Below are 24,831 nucleotides of genomic sequence, written 5' to 3' on the forward strand. Positions count from 1 at the left end.
GTGTTTGTAGTTAGTTTGTCACTGTAACAGTAACTGTTGCCGTTTTCAGTCCTGAACTGTTAGTTAATAAGTCTGAGTTTCTGTTTTGCTCTCTTGTTGTTTCTGTGTATGGACTTTTTCTGTGATTGTATTTTCAGAGTCCTTTCCCCTCTGTCTTTGTACCACACTTGAGTGTCTGCTTGTTACCTACAAAGCACAGGAAAACCTTAGAAATGCTTGTAGAAATGGACTGTTAGATGATAACAGATAACAAATGGGTAGTATTATTATGAGGAGTAGTATGTAAGATCACTTTCCCTGTGACTGAGAACTAAAATGGTAAATGGACTGGTTCTTATAAAGCGCTTTTCTACTGAGTGCTCAAAGGGCTTTACACAACTTGCATCATTCACCCATTCACATCCATTCATACAAGCATTTCTAAGGTTTTCCTGTGCTTTGTAGGTAACATTCATATACGTACATTCATACTCTGATAGATGCATCGAAGAGCAACTTGGAGTTAGCATATTGCCCATGAATACCCACCTTGTGATTAGTAGATCACATACTCTACAGCCACAACTGTGCAGAATGTAGAATTACCAACATGCCTGTGTCTGTTTGAGTGTGGAGAGGAAAGAGGAGCCCCTAGAGAAAACCACATTCACTGTCCTCAAAGAAGAGAAGCTCATGGTGATTGTTAGAATCAGCTCTCACTTAAGAGCTGCTTTTAATGTGCCAGACGTCTTTGCACTCCTGTGAGCGTGGGTAGAGGGAGACGACCCTGGGCTGGGTAGTTCTTCATCTGATGAAAAAAAGGTCAGGAGCCACTGCTCGTGTGATAATATATATATATAATACTATGTAAAGGTTTTGAGCCTGCCCATATCTTTTATATGCTGCTATAACAAATCGGTCCAAGATTTACTGAAATATGTAAACATGCACAGAAACACAGCTAGTATCATTCTTATTCAGTTTCCTTATATATTATAAAGAGTTTGAAAGTGAATATTTGGTGTGAGCAGCTTTGTTGTCCGGCACAGTCTGAACTCCTGACTCCAATCTTGTCTCAATTCTTTTACCGGCTTCTAAAAGGACATTTAAAGCTCTTTGTTAGATGTTTCTGCTTTTTGTTTTCTTCTCTGTCCGGGTGATTCCACGCTGCTTCAATAATGCTGAGGTCTGGGCTCCAGGGAGGTCAATCCATGACTCATGGTGTTGTTATTGTCTTTCTTGGAGCCTATCCAGCAGTCATAGGGTGAGAGGCAGGGCACAGCAGGGTACAACAACGGGCTGTCGTGCTGTTGCAAGGCTAACACAGAGAGGCAGATATGCATTCACACAGGTAGCTGCAGTACTCAGAGAGGACTCAGAGGGAGAACATGCACACGGTGTACAGGAAGGCTTCGGCTGACTGCTGGCTTTAAATACACGATCTTCTTATTGGACCCTTTTTGCAGTCATTTGTCAGCAAACACAATGAAACATAACTTGAGGCTCTTTGTAGTTTGAATCCACGTTTGCTGATTTATGGCCTCCTTACTAATCATATATAATGTTTTCCTTTTTTATGTTCTGATGCTGTGTTGGGCTGCAACCTGGTTTTCCTTACAGATACATGCTGTAAAAGCTGCAGTGTGGCCATTTCTCCTCCAGGGGGCTCTGTGTGGTTGCCTTCCATATCAGGGCTCATTACTGCTGTGGTTAGCTGCAGTAATGTGGTAAGAGCTGGAGCCTACAGTGCACACGGTGAACCTCTAGGTGTCACCCATTGTCTAGTTGTCAAGGCAGAGGGGAGGGAGGTGTCTGTAATCTACCCCCCCCCCCATGAAAATTCAACCATTTGGGGGTTTTAGCAGCACCTAGTTCCACGTGCGTCTCCAGCACATTTCTGCCTGCCACCACATCTAAGCTCGGTCTCTTTTTGTTGTGAACTCGAGTGGCTCTGAGACTGATGACAGACGGGCTTCTCTGTTTCTCTGAGCTCAGACTAAATTAATCCTAAATGCTTCCAGACATTTTATTAGCAGAAATGCTTCTAATATGAATAATAAAAAGCGAAGTTTCCTGATGCTAGGATCAGTAACTGAGGAGAGCAGGTGGCTTTACCCTTCATGAAATCCATTTTCAGTGTATTCTCTGTGTTCAGAGCCTTTAGAATGTGTGCTTTGTCACTGTGCTGACATGTTGTGTATGATTTTTCTAATCACTAAGACTGAAGCTCATTCTTTCACTGATTATCAGCTGATGTTGATGCCATGTGAGCAAAAAATAATTGCTAACTAGTACCTGAAATACTCCATAATCCATACTAATAAAATGATAATGCACTGCTGCGTGTGCATTTGTTCTGCTGGTATTTGACGACGCTCCACTGGTGAGATACATACATACATACCAGCGTTTCTGATGCTGTGTCCTCATGAAGACCGGCTGTTAGCTTTATTAACATAACATTTTTTAAGAAAATGTTTGAAACACAAAAACTTGGGTAAGGAGTGGAGTGCTATAGTTCAGAGATAAGGGCAAGAATTAAAAGAAAAGTAGAGGTCTGCTTGGTTTTACTCAGACAAGTCAAGGTTACACAAAAGCTGAACGAGGAAGAGTAAAAATGAGTTAGTTCTGAAGTCTGCCAACAAATCTGCTGCCTATAAACTGAAGTTATGAACTTGACACATGAAACAAACTCAAAATAACCAACCTAGCATACAGAGCACAACTAGCTGGCTCATCAGACAAGTGACAGACTAACAACCTGATTACCCCACATACATATTTTATGAGGTTTTTTTACTCAGAAGTAGGCTACCACTGCAGGACTTGGTTGTGCATTAGCAACAAAAAGTTTAATTTGAGCCTGAGAGGGCTAAAAGAAGGGAACCAATCAGAGAGGACTCGATAACTACGAAAGCATGGACAGATGAAACAACAATCCTAGTTTCTCGTCAGCACCAGGGTGACAAAAAGTCAGCATCCCTTTTAGACTGCAGTTAAACTGTTACTTATAAAGCCATCTCTAGACCCAGCGGTCTTAGCTGCTATAAAACTACTCTCTACTTGGAGTCTTCTCTCACCCCCATTCTCTGCGACCTGCTGGAGCGGGGGGGCTAGGAGGAGGAGTTGGCCGTCCGACTGCGGTCTGGAGTGTGGGGCCTCCCTGCTGCTGTGGAGTCGGGGTGGTCTGCCTCCCCCCACCGCAGGGAAAAGGGTAACACCCTCAGTAACTCCCTCAGACATCGGTGCGTTGGTGGTTCTTTGTGTCCGGGGATGGGCGTCCAGGTACACACCGGCTCACTCCTTGGCGGCCGCTTATCGGGGCCTGGAGCCTGGGGCTCGCTCGGGCCACTTCGGAGGTGGGGTGCCCCCGGCCTGGGGGCTCAGTCACTCAGGCACGGCTGGCGGCCGGCGGAGCTCACGGGCGCGTCACTGCAACCCCCCCTGGCTTCTGCTCCGCGGCTGCTGAGTGAGCCCTCATCTGGGACTCTCCTCAGCTCTTTCTGGGACAGTGGCGCGGCTGCCCCTCTGTTGGTCTTCCTTGGTCTCTTGTGTTCTGGGGGCCTCTGGATGTCTGGAGTTTTGATCTCCTCCATACCTGCTTCATGCCCTGGAGGACGGGGCTGTGGCCCCCCCACACCCTCTAGCAGATCATTACATGAAGGAACCTTTTAAAAACAAGCGCGTCCATGCTCACAGGTGTACACACGGGTGATCACACACACAAACTACACCCTTTTTGGCTCCTACCTCAAAGCACACTGTGTTCTGTTGATCTTATGTGCTGCACAATAATGTTTAATATTTAGTATTTACTCTCATATTCCCATATATCATTGTGATGTTGTTTATTCTATTACTCTTGTTCTCTTCTGCTTGTTTTCTTTTTTCTTTCTCAGCAGGTGATCCAGGTGATTGATATATGCATTTTTTTTCTTTCTTTTTTTTTTCTGCCCGTTCTATTGGTTTTTGTATTTTGCCCTTCTCCCCCGTCCCTCTTCTCAGCTGTTTCTCTTTCCCTGTTTCTTTCTCCCCTTCTTTCCCCCAGTCAAGTCTGTCCCGTATTCAGTAAGTGAAAATAAAATAAACAATAAAAGGTGAATCAAATGGACCATTACGGCAAGGCTGGGATGGTCAGTTTGGTAAAGTAAATCCGTTGGGCATCTTTCTTTGCCTTTAGACAACAATTCTGATGCAAAAGAGCCAAACGGGACAGGCAAAAAAAACAACAAAAAAAAAACTACTCTCTACTATAATCAGCTAACAGATCATCTGCAGAGGAATGGCTTATTTGAAGAGTTTCAGTCAGGTTTCAGAGCTCATCACAGCACAGAAACAGCTTTAGTGAAGGTTACAAATGATCTTCTTATGGCCTCTGACAGTGGACTCATCTCTGTGCTTGTCCTGCTAGACCTCAGTGCAGCGTTCGATACTGTCGACCATAATATCCTATTAGAGCGATTAGAACATGCTGTAGGTATTACAGGTACTGCGCTGCAGTGGTTTGTATCATATCTATCTAATAGACTCTAGTTTGTGCATGTAAATGGAGAGTCCTCTTCACACACTGAGGTTAATTATGGAGTTCCACAGGGTTCAGTGCTAGGACCAGTTCTGTTTAAATTATACATGCTTCCCTTAGGCACCATCAGTAGAAGTCAGCATACAAATGTTTCTTCTTTGCTCACTATGTGTTAACAGACCTCTCTGAATTTAATCGTGGGTTATTAATAATCTCTGCCTCTCTTCCACAGCATGTCTGTCCTCTCTTCCTCTCCTCACCCCCAACCAGGGTGAGATGTTCACCCCTCCCAGAGTCTGGTTCTGCTCAGGGAGTTTTTCCTTCCTTCTGTTGCCAACTACTTGTTGTTTGATTGCTGAAGTGTCACTCTAAGGTTGTAGGATGTTTACAGTATAAAGCACCTTGACGTGACTGTACATAGATAAGAAAAAATGTATTCATTTAAACAATTAAGCATGCTGATTTGTACTGCCATTCGATTGATGGGTCAGCATTGTTTGGTTAAAGAATGAAAGAAGAAAGGATTGCAAATAGAATTTGGAGGGTGAATTATAGCTGTAGCTAACGTGTGGTGTGTACAAAGTCTTGAACCAAGCAGATGGTGGTAATACAGCTAAATGTTTGACACAACTCACGTGACCTCAGCATCCACATGGACCCCACAGAAGTCTGTTTCAAATATAACACAGGTAAGATTAAATTATTGAACAGTACTCTATATATTAGAGGTTGTGTTGTCATGTAAAGGAAAATGAATATGTTGTGTACAAGGGTTGTTTGCAGATCACCCGGGTCGTCATCTGCACTGATAAATAATCCTGACAGAAGGACGTTTACAGCAAATCAAATCTAGTCTGAAATACGTCTCATATTGAAAAGAATGACAGTAAAGTGGATTTCATTGTTTTCTATCAGCATGTTTGGTTGATCCAGTCGACTGCAGCCGTTCCATTTCCGCTCATCCTCATCTTCCTGGGAAGAAAGCGGAGCTCTAAAAATTCCTGCTGTGCAACAGAAAATGTGACCCAGACACCTCGGTCGGGTTTGTGCATTATTTTATTTGTTTTTCAATCCCCTGCACCAATAATCCACAAACACAAGTGTCTATTAACTCAGTATTATATTAATGAATACATATTATAGTGACAAATAAAAAATAATCACAATACAAAAGAGCCATTTAAATATGTCGAATGTCAATCGCATGTCAAAGTCTTGATTCAACGTGTACTCAACATGCATTTAAAATATAAAAATAGACTTCTGATTACAATTATATACATTTTTTATAAATATAAGTATACAAATGTATTTTCAAAATACAAAGATAAATACAGTCACATTGTGTACCTTTTTTTTTGGATATTTAGCATTCACAAAACACAATTATTAAAACTGAAACACAACTTTAACGACACTTGCAGGTCTTGTTTTTTTCTTTGTTATTTCCTTTTCGGTCTTTTTTGCCACCAACACACCCTCACCTTCATTCTGCACTGAGGGGGCGGGGAATAAACAGGAAGTCTAGCTCTGCCGAACATCCTGTAACAGTTTGTTGATCTCAGCCACCAAATCACTGGCGTCCACCAATTCATGCCGGCTATCGCTACGTTTGCCCTGAAGGTGACCGAGCACCGAGTCAAAATCGTCCTCCTCGTAGTTCTCTGGGATCTCCTCCATGGCTGGCAGCCACTTGGAGGAAGGCCCAGGGAGCGGCGCCGACACCGGCACCGGGGGAGGCTGCACCAGCGTGGGGCTGACCAGCGCTGTAAGCAGAGGGCTGCTGTGGGGCTTGTTCTGGGGGCTGTTTTTGGGCGCCTGTGAGCCCTTGTGGCTGCTGCTCTGTGAGCTGAGCTTGGTGCTTGGTTTCAGCGTGTGGTAGCTACCGCCCTGGTGGTGGCCAGATGGGCCTATGCTGCTACCTGGGTTCTGGAAGTGAGTGTTAGCAGCCCAGGCTGCCACTCCCTGTTGGTGTACAGAGGGGCTGGGCTTGCCGGGCAAATGACCCCTCCTGCGATCTAAAGATCCAGTCATCGGCACGCCCATCCCACTCAGGCTAGTCCCCTTCTGGTTTTCACTGACCTGGACATATGAGTCCAGGCCCTGGGGTATTAACCTCTGAAACACGCTGCTCATCTCTGAAAGCAAAGACGTGGTCCCACACAGGTCTTCGTCTGCGGCCTCGTTGCTGCCGGCACCTTCTCCCCCTTCGTCTTCACCGTCCTCCCCAACGAGGTCCTTGCCAAAGGTGGAGAAGCTCTGGTTCCGGGCGGAGCCGGTATCAGTGCAGGGCTGCGGGGTCTTTTCTTGAGACACGTCACTGGCTTGGCGGGCTTCTTCCCCGGGGATGTAGAGATTGCTGCGGTAGTCAGAGGAGGCTGGGGAGGCCAGGGGTGGCATCCAACACTGATCAGAGTGACCCAGAACGCGGCACTCGTCTGTGCAAAGCCTCATGGCTGCAGAGAAGACAGAAGCATGAGTAATCATGAGTGAGCTGCAGCCATATGGTCACTCTATACAAAACTAAACCTGCTTGTGTTTTGAGTCATTTAAAGATAAACCTTTTACTAAAACCTAAACAGGAAAGTAAAACTCACAGAACATGGGTTTGTTTCAATCCTGATAGTACACTCAGGACACTGAAAAGGTTCTCCACAGAACTGGTGGGAGAGCCTCTCTCTTTCACTGTTCATCAAACTGATCATCAGCGAATGTGACCACCATCTAAAACATTTAGCCGTGTGTTAAGCTACCATCTATTAGAAGACTGAAAAGGTGTGGCCTTCATGTTTGCTCACAGGTGGGTTTCTCAGGATTATTGTCGGGTCTTTACATTATGAGATAAAGTGCTTTGAAGTGACTGTTGTTGTCATTTGATGCTATGTAAATCAAACTGACTTGCTACTAAGGATGGCTCTACCTGCTATTGAATTAACACCAAACGACTCACGGCCCGGTACCGGTCCACGGCCCGGGGGTTTGGGACCGCTGCCATAAATGAGGTCATAGATTCTTGTAGAAACATTCTCTTCCACATGACTGTATGAATATACACAATGCACAAGAAAATAAGTGCATACCTACGGGCCTACTGGTGATATTTACAATTTCAAACATAATAGGAAAAAATGACTTCAAACTACTTTCAAAAGCATCCCATAATGTCCTGTGTATGTCCATATTTTATACTGTAAACAGGCAGAAATGAAGAAGTCTCCATCCAGCTAACATTTGCCTGCCCGTCCTCAGGTGTTTCTTTCTTTTCATGCTTGGCTGTCTCTGGAAATCTGCCCTAATTAGTCTGAGAGGCTCTTTGCAGGAGCTCTGCCGTCTATCGTCCAACGACTTCACCACAGAGAGACGATTCAGCCGGGCCAATCAATGCCTATTACCCATTCAAAATAACTCCTCCTTTAAAAGCCCTGCATTTTTCCCTTTCAAGTCACTCTTTTCAATATTAAATCTTCAAATAGAAAATCTCTGAAGAATAAATTAGACAAATCAAATATGCCAACTTAAAGCCTTCATTAAAGGACTGCGGTGCTTTTCAGTGACGCTGTTGAGGGACTTCATTATCCCCTCATTAACATGAAAGGAACATTTATAATACATCTTAGAGCGGATGAAAAGTGCATTTGGGTGCAGTGGAAGGATGAAAACAGTGCGGGGGCAGAAGCAGATTGGCTACCTCGCTGATGAAAGGCTAAAAATGAAAGATTTAACCCGAGCGACTGGTGTGTGAAAACAGAAAAGGAACAAAAATCCACATCAAACAAACATTAACCTCCTAAGACCCAAACGCTTTCATGCCATGCACGTTTAATTCCTCTTTGCTATTTGGGCTGATGAATGTAAAAATAAAGAATTTTTTACCTGATTTTGTTTTTGACAAAAATGAGATTCACATATGAGGACATTCGTTTTAAATTTCAACAGAACCATGGCAGTATAATGTCCTTTTAACTGGATATCAGGCTCTTGTAGAGCAAAATTTAGTATTTTGGTCTAGACAACCTAAAATGTGATGTCCACATATGTGGACGCAGGTCCTGGGAGGTTAAATGAGAGCCTCCTGACTAACTGGGATTTACTTTTCAGAGAGGACTGAGGACAACATGGTTCGCTGTGTGTTTACTTCAGAGACTGGATTTGATCAGTAAACCAATTCAGCTTCTATTCCTGCTAAGAGGAGGACGCACGATCAGTGAACGTCGGTGATCGGACTGACGCCTACGATTTACAGGAGCACTCTGGCTTTGTGTGAAGCAGGCACAGACCAAAGGAGAAGAGTCAGAGTGGAAAGGAGACATCCAGTCAAGCTTTGAAAACACTGCGTTGTACTAATGCCTTTGTATTTAAGACAAAGTTCCAGTCATCGGCCCCTGAGGAACGTTCCCAGGCTGATATCTAAACCTGGAGGAGTAATCTATTACTGTTACATGTGCCTGAATAGGTCTCCCTGCCTGTATGTAATGACACTGTTTACTCAGTATTCGTGCTAAATATAAAGACGTGATCAGGCTGATCAGCAGCGCTACACAGAGGTCTATTAGAAGTAAGCCAGCAGGGTTACTCATGTACAAGAGCTTAAAGGCAGTACAAGTGTTAAATAAAGGTGAATATTGAGTAAAATGTGCAAGTACTGCTTTACTGATGGCGCTGTACTACAGCTGTGTATTAGCTGTGAAAAACAGAGAACCTGTCTTCTCCATCTAGACAAGCAAGAAACAAAGCTCTGTGTTACATCCAAGGGGGCGGGGGTTAAGGCTTCCACACTGAGTCATAATAACAGAGAGCTGACTTTATGCTGCAGTGGACCGGGAGTGGGAGGTGGCCTAAGCATCCATAAGGAGAAAGGTGAGCCTAGAGATGTAACTGTGCTCTTCAGGGTTTAATCATGAGCGCAACTCTGAGCCGATTGCATAGCAACTCTGCGCCTCGTGGCAATTAAATGCCTCCGTTTCATCAGAGCAAGATAAGAGCTTTGGTTTGGATGGCTGGAAATGAAGGTTTGAAGGTGGGAAAAAGCAGAGCGCCTAACGAGCGGAGCTCCTCTACAAAGCTGTAAAGAAGGGGTGGGAGGGAAGGAGGAGGCGTTAGTGATGAGATTGTCTGCCCGTCTGAATCGACTTTAATTGGGATGTAGCTCAAATGTGGTATTAAGTGATGGCTGTGTGGGAAGCTGGCCGGGAAGAAGCAGCAGCTCTGGGAGAAGAGGGATGGCGTGATAAAAGATGCTGCAGAAGCTTGTAGCCTGTATGATGTTAGCCAAGACACGGTGAAAGTTTTACAGGATGTGACGGAGTGTACCCTGCTCAACTAGCATGCAAACCTGTCACACATGTGATGCCAGCATGCAGAATACTTCACAGTCAGTATGGTCACTACAAAGTGCTCATTCTTCCTCGTTAACTCAGCTGTAGAGAGGAGGGACCGCCCAGCAACATGACGGCTCAACAACCTCATGACAGTGTCACTCACAGTCCTTCAAAGTCAATACATGTGCAGCTTATTTTTTTAGTTTCAGTTTTTTTTTATTGTTTTTTCTTTCTCCAAAACGAGCTCTGACATGAAAGATAAAGATATGGACATGTACTGATAAATGATCAGAATTATAATATCTGACTGTCTGAGCCTAAACTGAATCAGTGATAGAAATCAGTAAGGATCCCGGCCATATTACAGCTGTCTATAGGCCACAGTATTCCCAGCATCCCACAAATAGACTCATGTCTTGGTAAAGTGGAAAATTCATTTTAGTTTTTAAGGATGATCTAAAGGACCTCCGACTCCACTCTAAAGAATGGGGGCAAAGTCAAAAATCCCATAATATGCAAACCAGCACAGTAAAGTTCCTCTCAGCTGTGGTCCACAGAGAACACCATGACTACAAATGACTACAGTGACGTATGAGAAACTCAAGCGTTCTTTTAAAATTGACTTGAAAACCTCTTTAATAGGGTTAATATCTTTACGACCTAAAAGGAAAGAAAATGAGCACTTAAATCACAAATCAGGTCTTGGCTAATTAAATTTTAGTAAAAATGATGTGATTTGTTGAGAGAAATTAGGCGGTGGTCAGTGGAACCAGAAAGCATCAACCATCGAGGGCTGGACTGATATAGTACATGGCATGTTATTAGTATCGGTGGTATAGAGAATGAATTGAGGGTGTAGCACAGTTCTCATCAGATGACCTCTAGGTGGGGTTGCTAAGCAAAGGTTAAGCAGCTCTGGTGTTGCCCAGTTTGAGCCACGTTCAAAGAGTTTGTGACCCATGGAAACATCAGTGAATGATGACTCATATGCTCTAATGAATTTCCCAAATTGATGTATTGCTTTAATTCATTTGAATAAATAAATCGACCAAACATGCAGGCCACAGACTGCCAGCTACCATAATTTGCTACATTTTATCATCTCATATGAAAAGAAGCTGAAAGTGTTTGTGTTTAGAGCTGTTGGCGTGAACCTCCAGGAACACTTGTCACCATTACCTGATAAATCACCAAAAATATAAATATCCCTGTAGCTGTTAGATCAGCAAACCAAGAATCTGCATGTTTAATGGATACAGTTCTTAGCAAGTCTACGTATAATTATTATAAGAACAATATCAGAGTGGTGGATAAAGCTGAGCAAAATAAAGACTGAAGCTTGGCTTCATATCTACCGAGGGCAGTGCACTGTGATGTACCTGCATGTGCTCTGTGCTGGCCATCAGGGGCATATATCTCAGTAAAGCCCTCACCGAGGAGCCTGTCCATGGGGGACTCCCTGCCGGGCTCGTAGTCGCTGTCCCCGGCCTCACTGTCTCCCCGTCCGCTGTCCTTCAGACTGAACTTATCCATCTCATTCAGGGCATATCTGCAAAAAGCCAGAAGCAGATTTGATACATGAATTACTGCCAATAATATTAGCATGCTTATGAAGACACCACACTGATGAATAATAAGGTTCACTGAGAGTGCTCTGCAGAAGGGTTTTAACATAAAATTATGCAGATGTGAAGTTATTGAGCATATAGTTTAACTCCAAAATCGACTGGACCAGAACAGAGCTGAGAACAGTGGAAATGTTGCACTGTGACATAAGGAGGAGCTCAGAGGGCTCTTCCTCATGTGTGCCTAGGTGTGCCAGCACACAAAGCATCGTTCACGCATGTGTTACCTGTAGCTTCTGGTGTATTTGTTGCCTCTGAAGCTTGGCCGTGGCTGGTACTGGCCCTGATGAAGCATGGACAGAAGCTGTGAGACTTGCTACAAAGCCAAGAAAAAAAACAAAAAGAAAGGAAAAAAGACAAAATAAAAGGGAAAATGAAGAGGGGGAAATGAATGGAGTCAACAAGCAAGGCCACAAGACAATGTTTGGGGGGGGGCTGAGGGAGTGCATGACTTTGTGATGGTCAACAAAAACACGACACGTACAGCTGAACAGAACACGGGAGGTAACCCCGGTAACATGACAAACCACGTGCACGGCTTCAAATGAAAAGGTACTGTAAGTATAAATACTTCAAAGTATTACATGTAAATCAGGTTTACATCAATCCCATGGACATTTAAAGAAAATGAGTAAACCTCTCACCTCTACAGGAGGAGTGGCGTGGGCCAGCTCCAGAGCAAAGTTCTCTTGCACATGATTGGAGGAGATGGTGACGAGGCTGTTCAGTGACTGGCGGCTATGATGGCTCTGCCTGCTCCCCAGCGTGCCTCTCTCAGGTGTAGGGGAAGGGGAGGGGGAGCGCGGGTGTGCACGCACAGGTAAAGTTCCATTGACGGTCGGGACCAGGGTGATGTCTGCCTTGTGGATTTGCCTGGCGGGCTTCTTAGGGTGGTTCTGGTAGCTGTTCTCCGCCACGCGACAGTTGTAGTTGTGTCTGGGGTCTTTCTTCTCACGGCTGCAGCGGGCCGTCGCAAACATCAGCATCACGATGAGCAGCAGAGCACAGACTGCACCCAGAGAAATGATGACAATGAGGGAGAGATCCAGTGAGGCCTGGGTGGAGCCAGTAGGATACAGAGAGGGGAGAATGTCCATGTTCTCCTGCACAGAGAGCCTGAGGAGGGCTCCTGTGGACAGCGGGCTGATGCCTCTGTCCTGCACTTCCACCCTGATCTCCATTATGTCCCGCGGAGCCTGCTCCAGACTGGCATTGGTTCTGAGCTCACAGCGCCGGGCATCCATCACAAACAGCCCATCCTCATTGCCACCGATGATGGTGCAGCTCACCTCTCCGTTGGCACCAGCATCACGGTCTGTGACTTTAAGGGCGGTGATCAGCTGACCCGGGGATGCATACTTCCACACGGGAAGCTCAGCGGTATGATTCCGGAGTGAGGGGGAGTGAATGATGGGCGGGTTGTCATTTTCATCCAAAACAGTCAGATGGATGGAGGCATTGGCCGACTGCACGGGGTTTCCCCCATCACGTGCCTGAACAGTGAAGGCGATCCGGCTGACATCCTCATGGTCAAAGCTGCGCAGTGCATAGATGGCACCATTAGAGGGGTCGATGGTGACGTAGGTGGAAATGGGGCTGTCTTGTACCACCGTGTCTATGATGGTGTAAGTGACCTGACCGTTGGTGCCCAGATCTGGATCTGAGGCCACCACTGTCATCAGGTAGGCTCCAGGAGAGTTGTTCTCTGACTTAAAGACCTCGTAGCGGCTCTTCTCAAAACACGGAGGATTGTCATTTTCATCCAGAACCTGGACGGTAAAGTGTTTGATGGTGGAAAGGCTGGGGGAGCCCCTGTCCTCAGCTATGACCGTCAAACTGTACTCTGACCTCTTCTCACGGTCCAGTGAGACATTAGTGAGAATCATATAGTTCTTCTCGTGGGTCTTCTGGAGCCTGAAGTGGCCATGGCCGTGCAGCCTGCACACCACCTCCCCGTTGAGCCCTCCATCAATGTCATCAACACGCACCAGAGCTATGAACGTGTCCACAGGGGCCCCCTCTGAAATGTAGGCCACCTCCTCTTTGCCAGGTGTCATCAGGTTAATGTTTATCTCTGGTTTATTGTCGTTGACATCCACAACTTTGACCACGATTTTGCAAAGTCCAGGAATGGAATTAGGGCCCAAGTCCTGAGCCTGAACATCCAGCTCGTAGGAAGCACCGGTTTCATAGTCCACCTTTTTAATCAGAGTAATGTGGCCGTTTTCAGGGTGGATCTTAAAGGTCTCCAGGATCTTTGGTGAGACATGACTGCTGAAAGAGTAAACTATTTTCCCATTAGTGCCCTCGTCAGGATCCGTGGCGTTTAAATCAATAATCAGAGTCCCAAGGGGAGAGTTTTCTAGCAGATTGATTGCATAAGCCTGTTCGTCAAAGGCCGGGCTGTTGTCGTTGGAATCCGAAATACTGATCTTGAGCAGAGTGGAGCCAGACTTGGGGGGCACCCCGTTATCCGAGGCCGTTAGCTGCAACTGGTAACTGGCCTGCACCTCCCGGTCCAGTTCTCTCATCACCACCAGCTCTGCGTACTTGGCCCCGTCTGTCCGGGTCCTCACGTCGATTTTAAAAAAGTTGTTGGCTGTGAGTGAGTACGTGTGCAGAGAGTTCTCCCCTACGTCCGCATCCACAGCGCCGTCCAGCGGGATGCGCGTCCCCACTGACGCGCTCTCGGAGATCTCAATGGGGACGATGGCGCGAGCAAAGTGCGGAGAGTTGTCGTTGATGTCCAGGACTTCCACCTCTACGTGGAACAGCTGCAGGTACTCCGTGGGCAGCGTGACCACGTCGAATTCAATGGAGCAGTTGGAGTTTTTCTCGCAGAGCTTCTCGCGGTCGATCCTGGTGCCGATGCTGATCTGTCCGTCGTCCTCGCGCACGGCCAGCAGCGGCGTGCCGCCCAGCTGCATCACGCGGAAGCGAAAGCTCAGGGAGCTGGGTAACTTTGGCAGAACCGCGGACACGTCCTCCTTCAGCCGCGCGATGACTGTGCCCACTTTCTGCTCCTCGTAAACTTTGTATTTCAGAGTCTTCCCGCTGGCGCCGTGCACGAGCGCGAGCAGCAGCGCGAGCTGGAGTGGAGCCGAGGACCAAACGGTCGCTTTTCTTTGCCTCCTTTTTGCCCCCATCTTCTGCGCTCACACCGAGGGATGACTTCCACAGAGGGGAGATCACGCAGTGGAGAACACGAGTGTCCTTAGTGCGACATGTTCGTCCTGGGAAAACTGCACGAGACACAAAGAGAGATGAAGAAATAAAGAAAGTCGTTTCGTGGGAGACGAACACACACAAACTGCGCCTCTCTCCTCGCAGACCGCTCTGTCACACTTCCACATATGCTCTGAGTGTGTGTGTCTGTGGCTGAGGAAGCTCCCTCCCACTCTGTGTGACTGAAAGAGAGAGAGAGAAAAGTCAATGTGTGCGCGCGCTAGTCTTTCTTCTCGCGCCCCTCTCTGCGCCCGCCCCGTCTCTTTTCCACACAAACACTCCTCCGTCCTCCTAAATCAGAATGGCCTCCTTTAAGCAACAGGAGTGCGGGTCGGGGGGGAGGGTCCCGGTCCCCCCACCGCAGAAGTGTGTCACAACAATGGGCCGGAGCGCGATCCATTCGGCTCAGCCTCCGTTAACACAGTCGCACACTGACGGTCGCGCTTGTATTGACAGCGCATGCCACCTCTTTTGTCGCGTGCGGCTAAAACACCAACTTATGGCTTTGAGGACAACAACGAGCCAACACGCCGAGCAGTTACACCCAGTGTGTTTACCACGGCTGCGTTAGATCACATTATAGATCATCATTATAAGGACAGGGCACAGTAAAGTTACGAATCTGTCCTTATAATGCAGTAACACACCGTGTGTGTGTGTGTGTGTGTGTGTGTGTGTGTGTGTGTGTGTGTGTGTGTGTGTGTGTGTGTGTGTGTGTGTGAGAGAGAGAGAGAGAGAGAGAGAGAGACAGTCTCACACTGATCAGTTACAAAGTATCATGGATGCACATTAGCCACTGTAGTCACGTGACTGAGCACTAAAGTCTGTTTGTCTGAACAAGACAGTCCGTCTCTCAGTCTGTGTGTCTAATCTTTTCAGAATGCATTCTCACAATCACTGAAAGTGTGCTGACCCCCCAGCTGACCCCACAGGTGTCCCTTGACAAAGCCCCACCTCCTCTTGTTGCTGCAGAGTTCAGTGGAGGCAGAATCTGCAGCTCCCCTGATCTCCATCCTGAGCCGAGCCTCAAGCAGCCCAGCCTACAATTAGCATCCATTCAGAGTGCCTGGTGACAACGAGCTGAGCTCAGACCAGTTGAGAGCAGAGCGTTCCCAGCTATGATGGTGCCAGATTATTATCAGAGCTCAGTAATGACGGGCAGTGGTCTGCTACACGGACTTTATCTTGATGTCATGGCTGCTGTGTGAGTGAAGCAAAACACCAAGATAAGTGTGTCTTTTCGTTCTGAGGTGACACCACAGAAACACCTCCACACCCCACAGTGTCGCAAAGCCCACAGTACAGATTTGGTCCATTTGATTATTCACACAGTAATGAGCTGCTCACACTTCTGCGCACCGGAGCCACATTAGCACTGCAGTCTGTCCGAGGCTGGATCTGTGACGGACTTCATCGCAATCTGACATTCCTGTGAGCGACCCGTGGGAACAGGCTCTGCACTGCCATCTGCCTCTGAGCAAACACATGGACACCAGCTCACACACACACACACACACACTGACCGACCCAACACCCATGTAGTATTCGGTTTGCAGATGCTGATTGTCAACAGACACATCTTAGAAGCTCTAAGCACTAATTTAGTTTTCATGCAGCGATGCTGTGAGCCGCTGAGACTGCATCGATGGCCTGAACTGTGTTTAGTTCCAGGTTCAGACGCAGAACACTCAGTGAAACAAGCACCAGGGTCCCATCTAACCCAGAAACTTTCAACCAAGCCTCAACCAACAAACTCTGCAGCACTTATATTTAAATGCGATGGACAGGTTCAGTCATCTTTATAATATAATATAATATAATATAATATAATATAATATAATATAATATAATATAGACGGGGGTTGGGTGGCTGCTGGAGGGTCCTGGGCAGCTCATGTGCAGCAGGCTGTGTGATGGGGTGGATGCAGAGACTTTGCCCTCAGGGACCATAACATGAGTGAAAAGAGGGTGCAGCACCTTTGTCATTGAAATGAAGCAGGAGATCCCCATGACAAAGGCTGCGGAGCAGGTGGAGCAAGCCCACCCCCACTCATTCCCATAGAATGAGTGGTGCAGGGGGGGTTAAGGGTGGAAGCTGGGAGACGTGGGGTGATACTCGGGCTTCCTCTGCTTCTATTCAGCTGTCGGGATTTTCCCCCAATTTAGACGTGAAGAAAGTTGGACTAAGACTTGATGGAATGAAGATCAGTGACACGCTCGGATAATCTGCACCAGAACAGCCGTTGTGTCGGGAACAACCAATCCCGGTCATTTACACTGCTCTGTGCAGATATTCAGCATCGCTCCCATGTGGGGGTGTTTGGGGGTCTCGGCATGCGTCGGGAGCATTGTCAGGGCACGCGAGCATCTGCCACTGTTTCATTACCATGCTGTCAGATCGTGTGAGAATGAATGGATTTGGGCTGGAGGAGAGGGGGGCTAGGAAGGACCCTGCCTGCAAGTCAGCTGATCACCACTTCCAGTGCTCTCCAAAGTGTGAGCGCTGGAGACTAACCTAATGACAGGAAGTCGCCTGCAAACTCAACACCAGCAAGCACAGATGCTTGTGTCTGACACAGCAGTACACAACACCGGGACCATCACCTACGACTTTACAGAGTTAGAGGCAGCTGAGCCGAGCTTTGCAGAAAATTCCACAGTGTCTGAAACACAGGATGGTCCATCCAGATGCACGCGTCACAACACGTCTTCACAGAACTTCATCAGAACTGCACACAGAGCCTCGTGTGTGTGCAGACAGTTTCAGCACACACTGACAGCAGTGACTCATCAGGTTTCAGAAGACACACATAAAGTACTCCAAGTACTTGGTACCAGTACTGTACCAGTTCCAGTTTCCCAAAGAGAACCTGATGTTTCCGTGTTACATGTGCACATGCAGTGCTTACAGAGACAGATCTGACCTCAGCACTTTGTGCAGTTAAGCAGTTAAGCCAAAATGTTTATGTTCACGGTATTTAAAGCAGAGGAGAAATCCATAAATCTAATCCTAGGAGACTAGGACACTTTGGACACTTACCATGTCCAAAGTGTCCAAAAGTGTCAGGCGGGCATTTTCCACCCCGTGTTTAGTTCTATCATTTTGATTTATGGTGTGATGGTGGATTTCGTTCATGTGGGACAAACCCAGAGTCCAGAAGCAGCTGGAAGAGCTTGGTCATGACACCTCCAAGGTGAGTGGGCCTGTCCTTCATTGTGACTGGAGAGTGTGAGGGACTGGGGCTGCTGGGAATCCAGTCTTTCTGGGGTTGCTGTAAGTCGTTGAATCTGTTATAGAACATGCTTCACTGCTCTGAAAATGAGATGGGATCAGAGTATTTAATTTGGCTGTGCTCAGGTTCCCACCCATCAGGGTGCTGAGCCCAGGCCAGGCCTTTCTTCCATTCCCTGCTGTAAACTTTTCTCTCCACTTTGTTCTCAAGTTGGATTTTGTTCAGCTTTACTTTCTGTCTAAAGTCCTTAAATATTCCAGTTTATTCTTATTTAGGAAAAACTTCAAGGCTTTTTTGACCCAAGGTGTATTATTTGGGTCCAACCAAACCTGCTTAGACGAGGTAAGAGAACCAGCAGAAACTATCAGGTAGAAAGAATCTGTGTTTCTGAAAAACACATCCCAGTCAGTCAGTTCTGTGCAGCCTCCCAGTTCCTCAGTTGACTCATTGGCCCATATGTTGATGGTTTTGGTCTACATATTGTTCAGACTGTAATGATATCCTCTTACTTTAGGTGAATATCTGATGTTCACCAAACCTCATATCTGACTGCATTTTGAACAGAGGCAGGCTAGCTGCTTCATGATTGAAGAAGGGAGCACCTGCGTGAAGACACTGAGCTAATGGCGTGCAGGTTGCCTTCTATGTTTAATGCACAGACGAGATTCTCTCCTTTACTTTAATAGTGGAAAGAAACTGAGAGTGAAAACTTAGTGCTGCCTGTGCACAGCTATGTCTCTCCATCCTGGGATTTTCACTCTGCTGCACAAATTCTTCTCTGATGAAAACGTACAAGTCGGTCTCTTTTGCTGTGTCCTCAGCCCGCTTCGTCAAGCTCTGCAAGTCAGTCATTTCCTGTGTATATCATGCACTGATCGTCCACGGGGAAGGCGCTTCCTTGTTGCGTTTTGACTGTTTAGCAGTGTAGCTGCAAAATCACCCATATAAAGGATGACAGAGTGTGTGGTCAGTTGTGCAAGTCACAAACTGGGTGCTTTCATTTGACATCTTCTCCATCAGAGCCTGCTGGAACAAAGAGCTGGACACTGATTAGAAACTTTAGACTCACATGAATACCAGCAGCACAACCTCAGACTGGGACAAAGGTGCTCCTTTCTCTGAGCCTATACAGTGATGTTGTAGACAATAGTGTGCTTGTTTTGTGTTGCCAGCTTGGCTTTGGCCTTTTACTGTTCTGACATAATGCTCAATACAGAAACGTGGACTGCATAGATTCAAATGGAACCTCACCCAGACGATGAGCCTGAGTGTGATGCCTCAAATGATCACACATTTGATTGGTGTAAATTTTTTCTGCACAAAATGAAATCAGATCCTTGCTCACGTGGCTGAATATGTGTAAGCCACTGCCTACTGCAGATGAACCTGCAGCAGGATCTGGGTTTCAGTCTTCACGCAGTCTTAGTCGTCCCTGTGTCTGTGCTCATGTTTACAGCTATGCAGGTAGAATTCACTTGTGATTCCAAGCTATTTTTTCTAATGCACCAATAGTAATAAATTAAGGGAACGCTTGCACCATTTCCCCTTTTTTAAAAGCTCCATTACATGAGGGTATGAACATGTCACCAGAGGCTTGCCTTGCAGCAAGGTTTCTGGTTGGCGCGGGTCTTTCTGTGTGGAGGTTGCATGTTGTGCCTTGATGGGCTGCCTCCAGTTTGTTCACATTGTCAAGGATGCGAGTCAGGTGACTTGCCATTGGCCTCTCCTGCGATGTAGGTGAACTACTGAATAAAGGGATATTTGGTTAAATGTGACTTGTATTTCTCATCTCTAGTCTTACCGATCACTCTCAGCTCTTTAGAGTACATTATACTCACCGACCAAAACATTCCTACTACAGTCCCCAGAGGCTTACCGACACCCTTGGTTCCTGTGGCTGACTGCAGGTGTGAGACACGTTCTTTCTGTCAGTCTTCACAAAAATGGAAAAGTGCTCTTTCCTGTTTTAAACAACTTTAAAGAGCTGCCTGAACTCTGACCTTCTTTAATATCAGATCCCGTATCTGCAGTGGACTTGAAAAGTGTACTGTGGGCACATCTGAACAAATAATAGACCATATGGACACAGTGTTATCCTTGGATAGCAAAAGCAAACAGAGAAAGGATGCCTTTATACCGCTTAGCGTCATGTGAGCACCGTGTTGTGTGTTTAAATGTCAGTGCACAGCAGACAGAGGTGGTTACAGAGTAGGTGCTGAGGCCGCGCGTTACAGGAACAAAGATGGATCCTTCATGTCGACCGGACATACGCTGTAATTACTGCATTGTTGACGTCACAGGTCATGACGTTCCTGCTCTGATGCTGTAAAGCCTGTTAGCCTGTCTGTGTGACAGCAGAGCTTGTTTGCTCTTCTCTTGTTCCTGAGCAGCTCTGATTGTCTTCACTGGGATTGCCGAGCCCTCCATAAAGCCCGCCTCTACCTGTGGCGCAGCCTCGTTAACTGCCCCCCAGGATTCCATTCACATTTGGAAGCTTTGAAATCGCTCCTTGACTTAGTAATGGGCTCTCCCAGCTGTATACAAAGCACTTGTCTTGTTAGGCCTGTGCTCTGCACCGCCACCTTTTACCATGTTAACTTTCTGTGAGCTTTGAAAAGATCCTTTCAGATATCCTGTCCTGCTTTGAAGAGCAGCTCTCACAAAGAAGAAGCCCAGTGTCGAATGTTTCTGGGATGATTTGGCCATCGCAAGACAAAGAAACAGTCTGCATTCATAGGCTCTGTAACCAGAAGTTACAGATTTTAAACACTTCTTGAAGCATTGAAATATTAATGAGCGTTTCATCCACACTGTCTGCAGGCAGCAATTTGTCATCGACTCCACTTTGGAGCAGTGCTTACAAACAAGCACAAAGGTATCTGTGTGCAGAGCTCTGCTACAAAGGCTAATTGACTGCTCTCCTCAAAGACTCGAGATAGTCTTACATTTCAGCATGTTGAGGATGATCAGAGGTGGGCGGGGAGCTTTCCCAGCGTTCGTGTTGTGACAGAGCCAAAGACTCGCTCTCTGGTGGGCGCACGCCTTGCATATGCTGCTCTGATACCTGATCGCTTGTTTTTAAGACGGCACAATAGCCTCTCCTGGTTTACGCCCTCCTTTCATATATCAGCGCTGGGAGAAGCCAGTTGTCGTCACAGTTCTAAACTTCAAATGCTACCTCTTTGTATCACTCATCTCACCACACCCAGCATTTTACCCACTTCTTCTCCAAAGGCAGTATCTGCCAGATGCTCAGCAAACCCCTCTTCGTTGCTTTTGATTCCCTTCAAAGCGTCTTTCTTGGAGTATTTGTTTAGTGGTGATCGCAAAAGTTAAACAGTTGTTTCTCTCCTGACAGAGCTTCCCCTCTCACGAGTCACTAAAACTGTAGTTTGCTCACGACCCGTGAGAGTGTTAACTCATTAGGATCTTTTTCAGACGCACACGTGCTGCAGCAGACAAAAGAGACGTGTGTGGGAGCGAGGAGCCAACAAAGAGCTCCTATGTGGCTCAAGTTGAATATTTACCACGTGCTGGGCCAATGGGTGACATATTTTTGGGAGTACTCATCTATTAGACTGAAGATTTACTACCCCAGCCCCCCAGCCCACCCATCAGCCCCCACTTCTTCTTTTCCATTTGTCTTGGCAGATGTGAAGCAGGCGCTGGCCTTTCAGTCTCTCTTTCTCTTTTCCATTCTGCTGTGGGGGTTGACTCTTTCGTACTAAAGTGCCATGTGTTCTTCATTTTGGGGCCATTTGGATGGAAATTCTTAAAGAGGCCTGGATCAGCGCCTGTGCTGTGCTCTGGGTCTGATGGTGGTGTGCAGCGGGGCAGTGTTTGCTACTGGAGGGGCCATCGTGGATTAGTTAATACACAAATGTAACTCGCTAGACTCTCATTTGTTACCGCACAGCTTTTACAGTAACCAGTATAGTTTCCATTTCAGTGCAGCTGTACTGTTCAGTAGAACACCAAGTGTATGTGTGTGTTTGAAGGGGGTTATTATATTTGTTTTATTGCCCGGCCAGCTTCACCGTGTCGTTAATAACTGCACACAGACGCGGACATCCTCAGGATCTGTCATCACTGCAGAACTCACTTTTACCACGTTAATAAACGCTCCACACACTGAGCAGCACTTGTGTTTACCATGGTGGCCCATAGGGAAGGATCTTTTACAGGCCAGTCCTGATGTGCTTTATCTAAACACATTCCAGCTTTGGAGGAAACTGCGAGGGCTTCATCATGTAAACCTTAGAGGCTCCAGTACTGAACTCAGCGTGACCTGCTGCATCTGCTCCAGCGTAACTCTGCATGAAGTTCTACTCAAAGCCCCCAAATCCAAGAGACACCCAGCATCATCATGACCTGAGCACAAACTGATGTTCCTACAAGTTTGTGTTTTGGGGAAGAAATGGCTCGTGCGCTCTAATCCACTGGTGGGGTTTGAGTCACTAAGTGAAACAGACACGAGTGCAGGCGGCAGCAGGTTTTAGAGGTGCAGCAGGGACAAAAAAGCCTGAAGGATGGCTGAAAACACAATTTTCTCCTGGCATCAACTCATGTTCTCCACTACTTAGGGATGTACACAGCGACAGGGCCGGCGATAAGTGTGTGTGCGTCTACATGTGCCAGCACCTGTGTGCTGATGCAGAGGGACACATTAAAAGGAGCTCGCGAGTGGAGCTGAGGTCCACAAGCAGTGAGCAGCACCTCCCTCCTGAATCATTCATAAGAAAGTCCACACACGTGTAAAAACACTGTGGGGTGGGGGAGGAGAGCGAGAAGTCGAAATGTCAGACAGCAGCAGTGCTTTGTGTGGTCGAACAGCACAGAGCCGTGTTAGCACTCGGGCTAATCGACTGTTAATTTGAATCAGAGCTTTGCGCGGGATAAAAATAACTGTGAGGAAACACCCTAATGAACTGATTTGTGCGACGCGCTCGCTTTGCCTCTTTTTCCGCATTCATCCCAGCGGATTTATTAATGAAATCTTACGGCTCAAACAAATCCAATACTCGGAGGAGCAGCTCTGAGCTGGAGCAGAAGCATCTCTTTGCCTGGCTGTGTTTAGGCTAATCACAGAGCTCCCTAATTACTTTGCCAGCGTTGATTTCCATGAGAAAGCTTCAGTCATCAGTCACGACAACTTATTCATTAGTCTTGCCTAAAGGATGGCCCCTCAACTGCTGCCTCCCCCCTCCCCTTTCTACTGCCTTCATTCCTAATCTACTCTTCCTCAGTCTCTCTCTTTGTCCTGTTAGAAGAAGAAGGTGCGATACAGGGAATAGCAGCAGATTCATGGAGCGCAGCTGTGCAGCAGAAAAGTCTTTCAGGTCTTTGATGCCAAACTCATTTTTGGCAGCCGCCACTTTAAAGTGAGGAGCTTACTTACAGTTGATTTTAAGGTTGAAGCTTGATGGCTCGGTGCTGGTTTCACACACAGCGTTTCCACAGCCGTGGAAGATCAAATCAAGAACATTTGCTGTTTTTTGTCCACATATAAACTGTTTCATTTGCTAGTGAGCCATTTGTTTCACTGTGTCAGCCCAAACTCCGGTCCTTCGGACTTTGGACCTGCTCGTTGTTACTTAGCTTGAATTTCACTGATATTCACGAGTTTTAGTGACCACACCTCTTTGTTACATTTTCTTAAGCTGTAAACTGTAAATGTAACAGAAACAGGAAGACAATCAATGACACTAGTTAAGTACTGAGCAATGAGATAAGAACAGATTATATCCCTGATGTGAGTAGTTAGATTTTAACTGTCATAACTCGACAGAACTGTGGGATTGTACACTCGGTCTGTCCTTCACTGTTTGTCCTGTGGACGTCTATAAATGTTCAACTGAAAAAGCTTCAGCAGTGACATCATGTAAATCCACTCACAGCGCTGCAGGTTTGAACCGCTGTGAGGAACCGATCCAGAAGCAGAAACATTTCAGTCAGAAACACTCTTCACGTTTCAAAGGGACTAACAAGGCCAGTCCCACACTCAGACCACATCTCACTGCATCTGCTGCTTTTCCAAATATGTGACACGTGTGGTGACATCAGATTTATGGCCACCCAACAGGTTTGACACAATCCTCCATGTTCTCTATGAAAGCTCACCCAGCGTGCTTAGACGGGACTGGAGTGGAAACCTGTCAGTCATCTACTGGTCTGTACTGGTCTGTGCTGCACGATGGTGTCCAGACTGAACCCCAGTCATTAGCACAGTGTTAGAAACTAACTGTAAATGCATGTAAAGCCCTGTTAGGTTTGAGCGTCCTGCCTGCAGCACAAAGCAAGGAGCTTTCATTTATAGCTGATGTGATTCACAGCACCCGTGTCAGTGTGATGCTAACTGCTGTATCTTCAGTTGGGGCCTTATGTCAGGGCCTGTGCTGAAGCGAGGACAGTCTGGTGTCTGCACCTGTTCCTCTGCCTCAGATGTTCTTGCACTTTACTCGGTGAATAGCTGCACACGCATGCAGATGAATGACAGGCGAAATCAGTCAATCTGCTGATGCGTGACAGTTGGGGCTGCTCAGCGCCTCAGCGCTCTGCTCCTTACCTACAGATGTCCACCAATCCTTCGCCCTCCCCCAGTGTGTCAGCATGTACAGATGCTGATCTGTCATTGTTAGAGGCCAGACGAGAGGCTGCGGTAATAAGCCCTCTCCTGCCTGCCCCTGCTCCCAGCCACATGACTTTTGTTGGGAGTTCAGGCTCCTTTGTCAGAGCGCAGGTGACCTTTGACCCTTAAGTCTCCACTAGGGATGAACGCTGTTAAAGTCTAACTCGGGTTGTCTCGTGAGTCCCCATCCCCCAGCAGACATGCTTGAACACAAAGACACTTGTGTGCTGGCAGGGATTTCTCCTCCTTTCTCTCCTCCTTTGTGGGAGGCCAAACCTCTCGCAGGTCATTAGTGCACAGT

The 24,831-nt window shown here is 46.7% G+C and overlaps 1 protein-coding gene across 3 annotated transcripts; it reads right to left on the bottom strand.

Moving 5' to 3' along the window:
• Positions 1–5,417: 5,417 nt before the first annotated feature.
• Positions 5,418–15,000, bottom strand: pcdh18b (protocadherin 18b). 3 transcript variants are annotated; one of them, XM_026181930.1, is made up of 4 exons: positions 12,089–15,000; positions 11,672–11,760; positions 11,253–11,368; positions 5,418–6,957 (listed from the first exon to the last, which is right to left on the bottom strand). In XM_026181930.1, exons 1-4 carry the CDS (start codon positions 14,588–14,590, stop codon positions 6,026–6,028), a joined length of 3,639 nt encoding a protein of 1,212 aa, XP_026037715.1. In that variant the 5' UTR covers positions 14,591–15,000; the 3' UTR covers positions 5,418–6,025. The 3 variants fall into 3 exon arrangements, with proteins under 3 accessions (XP_026037715.1, XP_026037699.1, XP_026037706.1); XM_026181914.1 differs by having other exon boundaries at positions 11,199–11,368; positions 12,089–14,999; XM_026181921.1 differs by having other exon boundaries at positions 5,419–6,957; positions 11,199–11,368; positions 11,672–11,727; positions 12,089–14,998.
• Between the last annotated feature and the right edge of the window lie 9,831 nt (positions 15,001–24,831).

This window comes from Astatotilapia calliptera, chromosome 2 (assembly GCF_900246225.1).
Source record: "Astatotilapia calliptera chromosome 2, fAstCal1.2, whole genome shotgun sequence".
Taxonomy (NCBI): domain Eukaryota; kingdom Metazoa; phylum Chordata; class Actinopteri; order Cichliformes; family Cichlidae; genus Astatotilapia; species Astatotilapia calliptera.

Coding starts and splice junctions, on each gene's coding strand:
- pcdh18b (XM_026181914.1), bottom strand. CDS start 14,590: ATGGGGGCAAAAAGGAGGCAAAGAAAAGCGACCGTTTGGTCCTCGGCT. Junction 11,761..12,088: donor ACGCCACTCCTCCTGTAGAG/GTGAGAGGTTTA, acceptor TTGGCTTTGTAG/CAAGTCTCACAGCTTCTGTC. Junction 6,958..11,198: donor CCAGCACAGAGCACATGCAG/GTACATCACAGT, acceptor TCTTCTCTGCAG/CCATGAGGCTTTGCACAGAC.